The following is a 16,903-nucleotide window of genomic DNA, read 5'->3' on the forward strand; positions in this document are numbered from 1 at the left end:
ATATTGAAGAAATTCTTAACTGTTAGTATTCTAATTAAAGTTTGCCAAATCTTCCTGGAATTAAACATAAGTTGTAAATTTACATTGTATAAAAACTTTCTTCATGGTTACTCAGTGTGAAACATTCTTTACCTTACGCAGCTGTTAGGACGAATTTGTCCGCCATTGTTTTATTTTTCCACTGAGCATCCACTTGCGTTGCCTTTCCTTTTCACTAAATCTAAATTCATAAGGCCAAAATTAAAAATATTTATGTTTCCCCTAACGCGACCGACCCAGGTAAATCCCGCCGACTGAATTGTTTTTACACCACTTTGAAAATACATTTTTTTTTTATTAAGAAACCTTATTTTACTCAAAATCGTTTTTAGAAGACCCACATCTTTTTCGTTTTCTAATCATTTGAAAGCCTCGATCATTAACAAGGGCGAAAATACTCGCTTAACGATCGGTAACTTCACCGGAATTTCCTCCGAGAGAGAATGCGTAAATTAACCCAAGAGACATTAAAATGATAATCATTTAATTATCCACAGCCTCAGTTAACCACTGTTGTGATTAATCGGTTGTCTTATCTTTTATGGGTATAATTTATACGGGTGAGGCAACATGTAGTCTACTGTGCGTTGAAAATTACAACCGATGTTTATTACTTTTAGTGTTGATATCAAAATTTATGGTGGCATATCTCTGCCCCCTGTGTGCAAGTTAATTTTCTCTTAATTATGTTGACATGCAAGATAAATATGTTGACATGCAAGAAAACTGCAATCAAATAAGAGTTATAAAAAATCTCAAATATCGCCAACATGTGACATCCAAGATGCTAGATACGCCACCTATTGATGTCAACATGCAACTTATTTAACATGCAACTTCTTTATGTCGACATGCAACTTATTTATGTCAACATGCAATTTAGTTATGTTAACATGCAAGATAAATATGTTGACATGCAACATATTTATGTCAACATGCAACTTAGTTATGCTGACATGCAACTTATAAGTTGCATTTCAACATATTTATCTCGCATGTAAACATAACTAAGTTGCATGTTGACATATTCATCTCGCATGTCAACATAAATAACTTGCATATCGACATAAATAAGTTGCATGTTGACAAAAATAAGTTGCATGTCAGCATATTTATCTTGCATGTTAACATAAATAAGTTGCATGTCGACATAGAAAGATAGCATCTAGCATCTTGGATGTTACAGGTGGGCGATTTTTTGAGATTTTGTATATATCTTATCAGATTGCAATTTCTTGCATGTCAACATAGTTATGTTGCATGTTGACATATGTATCTTGCATGTCGACATATTTGATAGAAAAATAACTTGCACACAAGGGGCAGAGATATGCCACCATAAAAATTAGTTAATAACTCTACAAAATTATTTACATAATTATATAATTTTTGCAAATTTCGGATATCTGCTGAAAAATTTACAGCGGCAATCGAAAACATACAGGTAGTTTTATATGATGGTTCAAAAGTTTATTTCAATGAGTTTATTTTCATTTGAATGTAGTCAAAATTAATATTAGTTTTGTTTAAATTCCATTTCGTTTCGTTTCGATGTTTGGTTTCGTTTCGTTTCGATTGGTTTCGTTTCGTTTCGTTTTGTTTCGATTTCGTTTCGCACTTTACAGGCGCCCGGCAGCAACTGTTGGGATTTTTTTCTACTTGACAGACATATTTTTGTATATAGCCGCTAACAAAATCTGGTCGCTCTCTGACACTTTGCCGACATTAAAAGCATAAGAGAGAGAGAGAGAGAGAGAGAGAGAGAGAGAGAGAGAGATTTTCAGTCTTTACTACACAATATGCATAAAGACACATCAAAAGAGTCCGGCTTTCAGTACTTCAGTACTTTGATTTATATAGTCATTTCAAAGACGCATCTTAATAATACTGAATATTACAATAAATATGCAAAGCAATTGTTTTTCGACCTGCAGTGTTTTATCTCTAGTGCAATTGCACTGTTTCTACCGCATGCGTTGTTGTGACGGCGGCTTGCTTTTGATGCAGGCGAACAAAGGATGAATGACAATCTTTAAGTTCTCCTTAAAGAGAGCTTAAAGATGCTTAAAGGTAGCTTAAAGACGATCTTTAAGCCACCTTTAAGCTATATGTGTTGTTTAAAGATGGCTTAAAGAAAGCGTAAAGATGGCTTAAAGGCAGCTTGAAGACTATCTTTAAGCCACCTTTAAGCCACCTTTAAGGACAACTTATAGGTCCTTAATGTCCAAACTTCTTTAAGCCACCTTTAAGCTACCTTTAAGCCACCTTTAAGCCACCTTTCAGCCATTAAAAAATCGTTTAATTCAATATTGTGCGTAATTAACCAACAAAATATATTAACTATAAGATAATGATAGAAAAAGTATTAAAAACGGGTTTTGTTCTAGAAAATAAAATGAAAAAAAAAATAATCAAAACGCCCATGACGAGGATTGAACCCGGGACCCTCCGTTTACCAGCATCACCTCACTTCCTCTGCGCCACGGCAACTTACAAATTTAGTGAGGTTTTTATATCCTATATATCAGTGGATAATGAATCAATGTAGTCAATGTGTATTTTTTACTTGAAAAGATTTTGATTTCCATTCAAATTGTAACTATCAATCATATCTAATTTATAAATTACATGCATGCATATATCTAGAATCTAATTCATAGCTAAATGAAATGCAAGGATGAAGATGAAATCATTTCTTTTGTTAAATGCATTGAAACTTTTAGGGTATTAGTTCTACGCAATTTTCCCGGTTTTCATAATCACGGCGCCGTTCCAGTATGTTTAAACATTTAAATGTCACCCCTGCGAATGTTATTGTCATTTAAATTTTAGACCACGTGGTTTTATTTGACCTTTTCTGTTTCGCAGTAAAAATCGTGCCTCGTGTTTATAGTCTATTTTAGAGAATCTAGGTACTTGTTGTCAAATATGAATTCTAGAGGTTTATTGATTTTAAACTTTATCTTCATTAATTGGTGGATAAAATGTGTTCTAGAAATAAACAAGACAATACAAAAAATAGTTTTTTTTCTGCTGTTGCGACAATTAACATGCGTAGTAGAGATCCCCTCTAAGAATTGATTTTCGATCCGCGCCTGACCTAGTAATAACATCAATAGTGAAACAGACTGTACTATTTTATGCAGTATGTTCCTTGAAAAAGGCTAGATACACTTAGTTTTTATGCAAAACATTCATCCATTAATTTTTTTAAAACATGGTATTGCACACCACATGTATCAAACATGGCTATGATTTTATTAAGCAACCCAATGTTTATATTATCAACCACTTTACACGTGGTTGAACACGAACGATAACTCTGTTCTGAATATCATCGTTTAATTTAAATAACCACTAGATGGTGAAATAAGACATACATCTTAAAAGATGCTGATGTTTTAACATAAATCAAAATAGAATATGATATTAAAATCGACCAGTACTTACGTATTTTGAGAATATTATCCGAACACTTATACTTCCGCTCGAAATTTCACAGGAACTGAACAAATCTCGGTGAAGTCTCGTGAACTTTCATTCGAGCACCTCTGGATTTATGACATACTTAGCAACGATAAAGAAAACATTCCGAACACATTCGCAGGGGTGAATGTATACATGATTTTTAGACTATAAATTCTATAACAAACAATATTACCAATTACGGGTGAGGTATTTACTTTTGCTTTCGCATTTAATATATGTTTTTATTGTTCAGTTTGATCAAACTTGACTTAAAGGGAACTTAAAGATGGTTTAAAGACAACTTAAAGGGAGCGTGAATGCCACTTAAAGATGCTTAAAGATAGCTTAAAGATGGCTTAAAGGTGACTTAAAGAAGTTTGGACATTAAGGACCTATAAGCTCAGGTTAAAGGTGGCTTAAAGGTGGCTTAAAGATTGTATCTCCTTTAAGCCACCTTTAAGAACTTGCTTAAAGATTGTTTTTCGCCCTGTGGAAGATACTAGCTGACTGAGTTTAGCGAGCGGCTGATGTAAACATTGGCTGTCATCAAGTGGGAAAACCGATGATTTTGAAACGACCTCTTTTGCCAAAAGCTCAAATGAACATCCGGTTTGAAAATTACATAACGGTTTGATATGTTGGTTACAGATGACCATTCCCGAGTTGTGTTGGAGTCGTCTAAGGAGTTTAACTCTGATTACATAAACGCCAACTATATAGAGGTAAAAATATTTACTTTACAAAATAAAAAACTTGTTAACTTATTGTGTATTTCTTTTGACTGATAAAAGATTAATTATCTTTTGTAGAACATGGACGGACAACGCGAATTTATTGCTAGCCAAGGTAAGTAATCGCTCTCTCTCTCTCTCTCTCTCTCTCTCTCTCTCTCTCTCTCTCTCTCTCTCTCTCTCTCTGTTATAGGTTTTAAACACTTCACACTGACATTGTAGGGCCGCGGGTTAACACAGTCGTCGACCATTGGAGGATGATCTGGCAGGAACACGTCAATTACATCGTCATGTTGACCAACCTCATAGAGGGTCCAAAGGTCAGAACCGTCACGTGTTTAAACGCTTTACTTTTACACCTAAATGCCAAATTAGATTTATTATATACAATTAATACATGTAGGTTACGTACACATATATCTTTGATATAGTGATATGAATATCTGTCCCAAAAGGTTATTTTATACAAGACAGAGTTGATGCATTTTGCATGTTTATCTTAAATGTCCATTGAATATCACAGCACTGCTATCGTTTAGAATTTTATCAGGATCCATAATTGCAAGGGAGACTTGCAGATGTGTAATGTTTCTCTACATAGTCATTTTTTATGAACTAGGTAAAATGTCATCAATACTGGCCAGAGGCTGGCAAGGGGATGGACGTCGATCCTTTCTCTTTAACTTTGCTAGAAGAGAAAGTGTATGCCTACTTTGTCGTTAGAAAAATGGCGGTTCGGAAAAAGAAGGTATTTAAAAGCATTTAGTAGCACTACGCATCTTATATTTGGTACAATTGTGAATACTAGTATGTTTGTATAAACAGAAGTCATTAATATCACAATATCAAGGTCATCGGGTCAAGGACGGTCGTACAGTTTCACTACACCCACTGGCCGGACCATGGAACCCCGGACCCCCTGAACTTGGTCGACTTCCTGAGACAGTTCCGACACAAAATCAAACCGTCTCATCATCCCATCCTCGTGCATTGCAGGTATTGCACAAGTACCACAATAGATATTTAGATAAGGTTCCGATGGTGTTTCCGAAGTACTTAGATTTTAAAGGAATTATATGAAAACTATTTTGTTTTAGTGCAGGGATAGGCAGAACCGGTACATTTATCGCTCTAGACGTTTTGTCCAGATACAGCAAGGTCAAGGGAAAAGTCAATATCATTGAGTATGTCAAGGCCATGCGAAAGGACAGGATGACAATGATACAGAACGTCGTAAGTCTTGGGGAGCCCGAGCTCTGTGTTATTTATTGTGTTATTACGAGAGACAGTGGACAAAAGCAAGAACACTATTATAATTGAGTTTTATTTAGAAGGGGATATTATAGAGGGATGGAACGGTAATGAGAAGAAAATAAACACAATTATATTTGCATTGCTGTAAAACGGAAGGACTTCTTAGTTCAGATTAGAGATGGTTAATGCTTACATGTATATGTGTATTACATGTTCTGTATACGAGTGTTTCTGTGTATAGGACCAGTACGTCTTCCTGTACTATGCACTGTACGAATTCTTTAGAAGATCTGGACAATTTGTCAGAAAGGATGATTTTCTGTCGGAGTTTGCGAACTTGAATAAAGCAGAAACAAAGAAGCAACTATCAGACGAGTTTAACGTAAGTCAGTAGACTATCACAATTATATCGTCACTTCCTGTCAAGCTGAACACAGTGTTTCATTAATCAGTATTATGAGACAAAAAAAATTAGTTGACACTTTTACTTTCTGCTTGGATGTACGGAACACAGGCACTTGTTTCTGAGAAAAAAATTTACCCTATAGTTTTAAACTAGAGGGTAAATTTTTTTCTCAGAAACAAGTGCCTGTGGTACGGAAGGATGGGACATGAAAATATCGTATTATATTTGCTTTTCTTTGAACAGGAACTCACCAGTTTGAAAACAAAATATGAGGCCAAAGATTACAAGTCAGGCAAGAAACACCAGAAACTGAACGCCTCAAAGTCCGTACTGCCAGGTAATGGTGCCCAGTGGGTGTGGCAACATGTACATTGTAGTTTGTGTAGTTTAAGTAATAAAGAATACCAGAATATGATTATGATACACAAAAGAAATATATATATAGTTGATAAAGAAATAACTTCTGTAGTCTAGCTGATGTAAATTAAAACAATGTTTGGCATAACTCTTAAACAAAGCATTCTGGCCATTACTATTAATTAGTAATTATTAAGATAAAGGTATCAACATTTCACATCTTATTTGTATTCATATTCCAAAATTAAGTAAGCAAAGTCAATTTTAATTCACCAGTATTGTCTTTCATTTATTTAAGGCCTTTTTCCATAGTAAAAACAGTTACTTATGATTACCTCTCTATTGTGAATAATAACTGATTGTTTTGTTTGTATATATCCAGTGGAGAAGTACCTGGTGTATCTGACATCTCACATAGCCGGCAGAGACACCTACTACAATGCCATCAACGTGTCGGTGAGTACAAGGCTAAGTCGATCGTCTCAGTAATATATGTATAATGTCTATCCAGATTCAATATGTCTATTTGGAGTATGCAAGTCTATTGAACAAAACACGTATGTAAATTGGAAATATGTATGACTATTTTTGGAAATTGTATATATACTGGACACAGATTGTATGCCTATTAAACACAATATATAACTGTTGGGTACTGTCTGTATATAAAATCTATTGGGAACAATCTGTTTGTTTGTTGGGTACAGTCTGTGACTCTGTATATACAGTCTTTTGGGTGCAATCTTAATATAAAGTCTACTGGGTATATTCTGTATGTCTGTCGGGGACAGTCTGTATATACAGTCTATTTGGTACAATCTGTATATACAGTTTATTGGGTAAATTCTGTTTGTCTGTTACATGTAGTTACAGTCTAAATATACAGTCAGTTTGGATACAGTCTTTATGTACAGTCTGTAGGTACAGTCTGATTGTCTGCTAGATACTGTTTGTATACACAGTCTATAGGGTACAGTTTGTTTGTCTATTGGGTACAGTCTGTATAAACAGTCTATAGGGTACAATGTAAATGTATGTTAGGTACAAGCTGTATATACTTTCTTTTTGGTACAATATGTTGTGTACAATATGTACACAGTTATGTAGGTACATTTTGTATATACAGTCTGTTGGATACAGTCTGTAAATAAAGTTAATTGGATACAGTCTGTTTGTCTGTTAGTTACAGTGTATTATGTACAGTCTGTATGTCTGTCTGTTGTGTACAGTCTATATATCCACTCTATTGGGTACAGTTTGTTTGTCTGTTGTGCACAGTGTATATATACAATCTATTGGGTACAGTTTGTCTGTCTGTTGTGCACAGTGTATATATACACTCTATTGGGTACAGTTTGTTTGTCTGTTGTGTACAGTCTATATATACACTCTATTGGGTACAGTTTGTCTGTCTGTTGTGCACAGTGTATATATACACTCTATTGGGTACAGTTTGTTTGTCTGTTGTGTACAGTCTATATATACACTCTATTGGGTACAGTTTGTCTGTCTGTTGTGCACAGTGTATATATACACTCTATTGGGTACAGTTTGTTTGTCTGTTGTGCACAGTGTATATATACAATCTATTGGGTACAGTTTGTCTGTCTGTTGTGCACAGTGTATATATACACTCTATTGGGTACAGTTTGTTTGTCTGTTGTGTACAGTCTATATATACACTCTATTAGGTACAGTTTGTCTGTCTGTTGTGCACAGTGTATATATACACTCTATTGGGTACAGTTTGTTTGTCTGTTGTGTACAGTCTATATATACACTCTATTGGGTACAGTTTGTCTGTCTGTTGTGCACAGTGTATATATACACTCAATTGGGTACAGTTTGTTTGTCTGTTGAACACAGTGTATATATACACTGTATTGGGTACAGTTTGTTTGTCTGTTTGTACAGTCTATATATACACTCTATTGGGTACAGTTTGTCTGTCTGTTGTGTACAGTCTATATAAACACTCTATTGGGTACTGTTTGTCTGTTGTCCACAGTGTATATATACACTCTATTGGGTACAGTTTGTTTGTCTGTTTGTACAGTCTATATATACACTCTATTGGGTACAGTTTGTTTGTCTGTTGTGTACAGTCTGTATATACACTCTATTGGGTACAGTTGTTTGTCTGTTGTGTACAGTCTGTATATACAATCTATTGGGTACAGTTTGTTTGTCTGTTAGTTACAGTGTATTATGTACAGTCTGTCTGTCTGTTGTGTACAGTCTATATAAACACTCTATTGGGTACTGTTTGTCTGTTGTCCACAGTGTATATATACACTCTATTGGGTACAGTTTGTTTGTCTGTTGTGTACAGTCTATATATACACTCTATTGGGTACAGTTTGTCTGTCTGTTGTGCACAGTGTATATATACACTCTATTGGGTACAGTTTGTTTGTCTGTTGTGTACAGTCTATATATACACTCTATTGGGTACAGTTTGTTTGTCTGTTGTGTACAGTCTATATATACACTCTATTGGGTACAGTTTGTTTGTCGGTTGTGTACAGTCTATATATACACTCTATTGGGTACAGTTTGTCTGTCTGTTGTGTACAGTCTATATATACACTCTATTGGGTACAGTTTGTCTGTTGTGCACAGTGTATATATACACTCTATTGGGTACAGTTTGTCTGTCTGTTGTGTACAGTCTATATATACACTCTATTGGGTACAGTTTGTCTGTCTGTTGTGCACAGTGTATATATACACTCTATTGGGTACAGTTTGTCTGTCTGTTGTGTACAGTCTATATAAACACTCTATTGGGTACTGTTTGTCTGTTGTCCACAGTGTATATATACACTCTATTGGGTACAGCTTGTTTGTCTGTTGTGTACAGTCTATATATACACTCTATTGGGTACAGTTTGTCTGTCTGTTGTGCACAGTGTATATATACACTCTATTGGGTACAGTTTGTTTGTCTGTTGTGTACAGTCTATATATACACTCTATTGGGTACAGTTTGTCTGTCTGTTGTGCACAGTGTATATATACACTCTATTGGGTACAGTTTGTTTGTCTGTTGTGTACAGTCTATATATACACTCTATTGGGTACAGTTTGTCTGTCTGTTGTGCACAGTGTATATATACACTCTATTGGGTACAGTTTGTTTGTCTGTTGTGTACAGTCTATATATACACTCTATTGGGTACAGTTTGTCTGTCTGTTGTGCACAGTCTATATATACACTCTATTGGGTACAGTTTGTTTGTCTGTTGTGTACAGTCTATATATACACTCTATTGGGTACAGTTTGTTTGTCTGTTGTGTACAGTCTATATATACACTCTATTGGGTACAGTTTGTCTGTCTGTTGTGCACAGTGTATATATACACTCTATTGGGTACAGTTTGTCTGTCTGTTGTGCACAGTGTATATATACACTCTATTGGGTACAGTTTGTCTGTCTGTTGTGTACAGTCTATATATACACTCTATTGGGTACAGTTTGTCTGTCTGTTGTGCACAGTGTATATATACACTCTATTGGGTACAGTTTGTCTGTCTGTTGTGTACAGTCTATATATACACTCTATTATGTACAGTTTGTTTGTCTGTTGTGCACAGTGTATATATACACTCTATACGGTACAGTTTGTTTGTCTGTTGTGTACAGTCTATATATACACTCTATTGGGTACAGTTTGTCTGTCTGTTGTGCACAGTGTATATATACACTCTATTGGGTACATTTTGTCTGTTGTGTATATATACACTCTATTGGGTACAGTTTGTCTGTTGTGTACAGTCTATATATACACTCTATTGGGTACAGTTTGTTTGTCTGTTGTGTACAGACTATATATACACTCTATTGGGTACAGTTTGTTTGTCTGTTGTGCACAGTCTATATATACACTCTATTGGGTACGGTTTGTTTGTCTGTTGTGTACAGTCTATATATACACTCTATTGGGTACAGTTTGTTTGTCTGTTGTGTACAGTCTCTATATACACTCTATTGGGTACAGTTTGTTTGTCTGTTGTGTACAGTCTATATATACACTTAATTGGGTACAGTTTGTTTGTCTGTTGTGCACAGTCTATATATACACTCTATTGGGTACAGTTTGTTTGTCTGTTAGTTACAGTGTATTATGTACAGTCTGTATGTCTGTATACATATACAATCTATTTTGGTACAATCTGTTTGGTGGGTACAGACTGTATATATACAGTATATTGAGTACAATCTGTATGTCTGCTGGGTACAGTCTGTATTTCACGACACAATACGTCTATATGTTATATACTATTTGTAAGCCCTTATACAACACAATTTAAGATTATCCTAGATAAGCAGTGCTCTTGTGTTGAATTTTATACAGCGCTATCATAATTGTTTTTCTACGTATCGTGAATTATTTCTTAAACAAAATTTTAAATGCTTTACGCATTAATAAATTATCTGCAATTGAATTTGAACTATCAAGAACAGTATCAATGCATCACTTTGTTATATTTAATAAAATGCTTTCTATTTTTCAAAATTATCTATTCTAATGTTATTCTGTATTCGATGAAACTTAACCATATATGTACAATAATTGTTTTAGAACTTTAATGGGTGGAATTGAATTTAGTTCAGTGTAATCTTATATTTTTCAGTCATTCACTCAAGCGGAAGAGCTTATATCTGCGCAGTTTCCGGTGGCGGGAGCCGCCATTGATCTTGTGCGGCTGCTGATTGATGAAGACTGCTCGTTTCTAGTTTGTTTGAACCCTATGTCAGAAGTAAAGGAGGTAGGTCATAGACTTAGCGATATATTCATCTATGTTGTATCCGCACAATTTGACCGCTGTAGTTGGATTTATTAGATTTTTTGCTAATGAGATGAAAAATATAGCAGTCAATACAATGCCACCACTTGCAATTAATTTTTTTAGCATCACAGTCTTTGTTTATCGATGTTGTATTTAAAACAATTTGACCGCTGCAAACAGCACAGAACCATTTTTAAGTTTATAGTTGGGTCTATTAGATTTTTCTTTCCTTTCGGTCAATTTGATAATGCCAAGTAGTAATGAATTTTTCTGACATTGCTTATATTGGCGCCTGTAAATCCAAGTACTACTATTTCATTATTTTTTTTTCATTTATCAGATGTCTTTATATGTTACAAAATACAATTTTTAACATTATTCATGATTGGTTTATTGAATTGTGTATATTAGAGGCATGCTTAATCATTGAAACAAGCAGTTGATACGTAACTAAACGTTCCTTCTTATTTTAGCTTAAAGACTGGGTGAATGATAATATTAAAACCATTAAACTGGATCCCTATGAAATCACCAAGCATGCGCAGACGGAGCAGTCTCCAGATATCAGAAAAACAAGTCTCAAAATAAAGGGAAAGGAGGTGTGCTGGGACAAAATACTTTGGAATCATTTGGAATCATTTTTATTCATAGGGTGGGGGGGGGGTCAATGTTCGTAGGTAGCCAAAATTTTCCTGGTTCGTGGGGACGTAATTTCATTGGTAGTGTATTCCGGATAATTTTAAATATTAAACAGATACCCTAATGATTGTGTAGGGGTTCCTGGGAATGATAATTCGTGGGCAAGGATTATCCACGAAATCCACGAATATTGGTCCCCCTCGAACAATGATGATTCCACAGTACCTCTCTCTCTCTCTCTCTCTCTCTCTCTCTCTCTCTCTCTCTCTCTCTCTCTCTCTCTCTCTCATGTACATACATGTTAGAGTGATGATGATCTATAATTCAATGGTGATATTCCTGTATCTGTAGGATGACATCCTGGGTGTTGAGATATTGGAGTGTATGAGTTGGAGCTCGTCACAGACCGTGCCCACGGACAAATCAATACTGATCAATTTCATCAAGCAATTCTGTCTGGACCGCAGGTCTCATCCAGATGGACGTGTGGCTGTCCTGTCAAAGTATGGCGGCCTGTCAATGCTACCGATGTAAATGTTGTTTGTGTTCACATGCATTTTATAGATGTTGTATTCTTACTGTTTGACTTGTTGTAGGGACGGTGCCGTGGGTTGCGGTGTGTTCTGTGCCGTGTATAACGCCGTACAACAGATACAACAGGACGCCGAGGTGGACATGTTTACCATCGTACGACAGCTGCAGGTCCGCCGACCGGAAATGATCTCAACCGTGGTGAGTGCGCATGTACCCAGATACTGATCTGACTTGTATTCTTGAGTTAGAATGTCTTTTAAATGGTCCCTATTTTAGTCAAAAAATTATTTTTCCGATTTTGATGTCTACAATACTTCAGATGGGACATTTTTAATAGACAACCGAAATTTGAATGTCATTTGTTGAGTTATAAGCGAGTTACAGAGCTTGAAATTCTTCGTTATGTAAACAAAGCGTTTGTTTACATTTTGAACGTTGAACTAAAACATTTCAGTTTTAAACCTAAAACGAATATGTTAAACGTTAGGAACAGTTTATTTATGCTTAAGATAAATAAAAAGGTAGACAAATAAGCTGAAAAGGGTTTTATATTGGTATATTGAACCTATGTAAACAAAAACAGGGCACGGGCCTTGTTTACATGACAAAGAATTGTGAGCCCTTTATCTTGCTTATATCTCTACGAATGACTATCAAATTTTATTTGATCAATAACTCATTTCCAGTGTTAATGTGCATTTGGTGATTTTTAGTGTAAACTAGTATCGGTTCTACTGTCAGTTGTCCTTGTCAAATCAGATGTAATATTTAAAATGCCCAGTGCTTACATGGAAGGTATTAAGCTCATCTGATCTGAAAGCTCAAGTGAACTTTTCTGATTAGAAACTATTGAAACTTTTTAAAAAATTAAAAAAAAATCTTCCAAGAACCATTTGGCCAGGAAAGCTGAAAGGTGGAAGCATCCTCAGGTAGTGTAAATTCTTAGTTGTGAAAATCATGACCCCTGGGGTAGGGTGGGGCCGCAATGGGGGTCGAATTTTTACAAAGGAATATATAATTGAAAATCATCTCAGAAACCGATTAGCCAGAAAAGCTGAAACTTGTGTGGAGTATATTTGTGCCCTATCATATCGCAGGTTCTATGGTATCGCGGTATTTCTGCTTCAGTATAGTAGCACGCGCTGAAATTGACATTTGACGTCGGGATATTTTTAGACATAGTAAACAGAGGCACGCTGAACATCACTGAGGTATATAATAGAGGAAACTCAGAGTAGCATTAGTTTCTGGAAATATCTCCGTATTGATAGATTTTTCGACAAAAATGATTAAACTACCGCGATATCATAGGATGGGCTCATAATCGTTAGGTAAGGTAGATTTTTAGTTTGTTCAAACCATGACTCCCAGGAGTAGGGTGGTGCCACAATGGGGTTAAAATTTTACATAGGAATAGATAGAGTAAAATCATTAATAACCTTCATCTCAGAAACCAATTGGCCAGAAAAGCTGAAACTTGTGTGGAAGCATCCTCAGTTAAGATATTTGAGGTTGTTCAAATTATGGTCCCCGGGGGTAGGATGGGGGAGGGGAAATTTACACAGGAATATATAGATTCAAATTCTTTAAAATCAAAATTTTGAGGAGTAGAGTGGGGCCATATTGGGGATCTAATTTTACAAAGTAAAGACATTTTGATTATTCAGTTTTACTTATTTGCAAGAATTTAGACATATTGCAGATTCTTTAAAATTGTGAAGACTTTGGCCCTGGACAATTCTTAGCCATCAAAAAGGTTCAGAGTTTGATATAGATCTATATCCTATATATAAACAATTGTTTGGGATCTTTTTCATGTGAACTGACTATAAAATCGTCCTCTTAGAAAAGAGAATTTGTTATGAACATAAGAATATCCAAGGGGGGGGGGGGGGGTGGATTTTTATTTATAGATGATCTACATGTATTATACTACATTGTGCAGATATTTTGTATTCTGACTCGATTAAGCTGATTTTATCATGTCTTTTGTTGGTCAGGTGAGCGATGTGGCCTATGGGCCTCTTGTTTAAATACTCAACTGTGTAGTTTAGCTCTTCTACCTGCTTTTAAGAGAATATACCGATATAAGCATTTTGTCTCTTTACCGGTGATCTCTATCTTTCCTTTGTTTTTTAGTCAAGCGTTTGACATAGTTGTGTTGATTGTTTGTCGTGGTAGTGTTAATTGTCGTTAATATTTTGTTACAGGAGGAGTACGAGTTGTGTTATGACGCCGTGCACCAGTTCCTGGCGTCAGATAGCGTCTACGCCAATACCTGAGTCCGTGCGTCCGTGCGTCTCTATGCATCAAGGACTGTATATTACTTTCACTAGGTCGGTGTATTATAGAACACGAGAAAGAATTGTCGTTTTATCAGAGTATTAACAATTGTAAAGTGCCGCGGGAAAATCAATGCTGCATATTTTTTTTTTAAAGGACGCTCCCTCTTAAAAGTGCAATGATATATAAGGTGGTATGGGACACCCATCGATATAAACAATAAAATCAAGTATAATGTAATTTATTTCCCGATGTTACCTAACAGCGTAGTGCAATGGGTTAGATCGTTACTTACGAAACTGTAAACTGTTAGTCATGAGTTTGAAACCCGCTGGGGATTTTATAATTTTTAACCTTTCCAGAACTTTTTAGAAAACATCTTTGTTTCCGTGGGGACTGGAAAAATATTGTAAAATTTAAAAAATCCCAAAACGTTGAAAGTATTTTAATTGATTATAATGTACTTTCATCCACATCAATTCCGACAAGTGTTCCATATCACCTTACATTAAATTATTAAATATATGATTTTTAAAATCTCTCTCTCTCTCTCTCTCTCTCTCTCTCTCTCTTCATTGTTTTTGTACATATTATAGATTATACAAAAATATGGCTGCTTTTTTGTCGTCTCATATAGAATATATATTATGGTTTTTTTTTACAATTACATATGGTGCGAAAATTTTGTTAGCTTTACTGGTATGTTTATAGGTGACTTAAAAGATTTTGTTCCATCATATCCCATTATGTCACAAATCCAAGCGATGAGTTGAATCTTAATAATAATATTTCTTTGTTCCTGGTAATAAAATATATATATATCGGCTCCTAATGATATTTACTAGTAAACGGAATGTTTTTTTTTAGGGATAACTTTAGTACATGTAATACAATTACTGATTTGTCATTTAATTTTTAAACAAATTTCTGATTCACTGAGGGTAAAGTCAGTTTTTACTAAATAGATACAGACGGTTATTTTGAAAGCAAATCCGTCTCCTATTTTACTCTATTGTTACATAATATTGGAACCGGCAGGGTAGGTTTGTAGCGTTGTTTTTAATGTATTATACATTTATTTTTTTCATCATAATAATTATATATTGTTTTTGTTATTATTGTTATCATTTTTTATGTTTAAAAATAATTACATTGTGATTTCATTTTAATCGTATTGTTGATTTGATGTTTTAATCCTTCTGATCCATATTGGCATCTATACTCAGTGGCAACATTTAAAGCAATATGAGCTGTATTTTTTAGAATTTTATTTTGCTGCATAAACCTGCTAGTATGATAAGGCTACATGTAATTTAAACTTTTGTGATATTAAAATAAGATTTGGAAAAATTATTAATTTTTGTCAGAAGAAAGATTTCTCTTCTAAGGAATATATAGCAGATCAATTTTTGTACAGGACGACAATAATTCAATTTTGCTTCAATTTAGGCTTCTTAACAGCTTATTCCACAAAAATAAGGCTAGCAGAAATTTAAGAACCATGGTACTTTTGTGATTTTAGAAGAAAATAACTTTTCAGCATGAAAATTGCAGCTCATATTGCTTTAAATCTCGAATCTGTGGGTTTTTTTTTAACATGTACTACTCTATTGTTCAGTCAGCATAATAATGTAAAATTCCTATTTGTTTCTTAAGTTGCTTTGTTTCAGTAAGGACTTGAATTTAATCAATTACAAAACCAAAGAATACATTCTTTTTTTTATATGCGTTATGTATTTTTAAGATTATTGAGTATTATATAGATTTGACTGTAAATTTTGTATTTACTGCCACTCGGTAAATTCAAAATTTACAACATGACAGATGGTCACTGAACTTTGATTTTTTGTTTTGATTATTTTTGATTTTTGTGAAGTTGATTTAATATTTATATTTGCATGTATTTGGTAATAAACCTTACTTCCTAGGTTTGGTCCTGAAGGGTTTGTTTTTCAATTGGTGTGCGATACCGTTTGACTCCTGTATCGTATTTACTGCCACTGCCGGAATCCTTGAGTACACGTGTACCGACTGGGATCGGTTATACTCATGTACTGATTGAAATCGGTTACACTCATATACTGACTGGGATCGGTTACACTCATGTACTGACTGGGATCGGTTACACTCATGTACCGACTGGGATCGGTTACACTCATATACTGATTGGGATCGGTTACACTCATTTATTGACTGGGATCGGTTACACTCGTGTACTGACTGGGGTCGGTTACACTCATGTACTGACTGGGATCGGTTACACTCATATACTGATTGGGATCGGTTACACTCATTTACTGACTGGGATCGGTTACACTCGTGTACTGACTGGGGTCGGTTACACTCATGTACCGACTGGAATCGGTTACACTCATATACTGATTGGGATCGGTTACA

General features: G+C 34.9%; 1 protein-coding gene across 1 annotated transcript in view; it reads left to right on the forward strand.

Annotated features, from left to right (window-relative positions):
- Nucleotides 1-16,435, forward strand: part of LOC128174452 (receptor-type tyrosine-protein phosphatase T-like) — a gene marked incomplete at its 5' end in the record, with an annotated part of 106,381 nt that extends 89,946 nt beyond the window's left edge. The window contains 14 exons of the mRNA XM_052840008.1: nucleotides 4,156-4,229; nucleotides 4,317-4,353; nucleotides 4,461-4,558; nucleotides 4,858-4,986; nucleotides 5,089-5,234; nucleotides 5,336-5,471; nucleotides 5,734-5,874; nucleotides 6,142-6,235; nucleotides 6,638-6,711; nucleotides 10,895-11,029; nucleotides 11,524-11,649; nucleotides 12,041-12,192; nucleotides 12,286-12,421; nucleotides 14,434-16,435. Coding sequence (XP_052695968.1) covers nucleotides 4,156-4,229; nucleotides 4,317-4,353; nucleotides 4,461-4,558; nucleotides 4,858-4,986; nucleotides 5,089-5,234; nucleotides 5,336-5,471; nucleotides 5,734-5,874; nucleotides 6,142-6,235; nucleotides 6,638-6,711; nucleotides 10,895-11,029; nucleotides 11,524-11,649; nucleotides 12,041-12,192; nucleotides 12,286-12,421; nucleotides 14,434-14,505 — 1,550 coding nt within the window. The remainder of the gene's footprint in view (nucleotides 1-4,155; nucleotides 4,230-4,316; nucleotides 4,354-4,460; nucleotides 4,559-4,857; nucleotides 4,987-5,088; nucleotides 5,235-5,335; nucleotides 5,472-5,733; nucleotides 5,875-6,141; nucleotides 6,236-6,637; nucleotides 6,712-10,894; nucleotides 11,030-11,523; nucleotides 11,650-12,040; nucleotides 12,193-12,285; nucleotides 12,422-14,433) is intronic.
- Nucleotides 16,436-16,903: the final 468 nt, after the last annotated feature.

The sequence above is a fragment of the Crassostrea angulata genome, chromosome 2, assembly GCF_025612915.1.
Source record: "Crassostrea angulata isolate pt1a10 chromosome 2, ASM2561291v2, whole genome shotgun sequence".
Classification (NCBI taxonomy): Eukaryota; Metazoa; Mollusca; class Bivalvia; order Ostreida; family Ostreidae; genus Magallana; species Magallana angulata.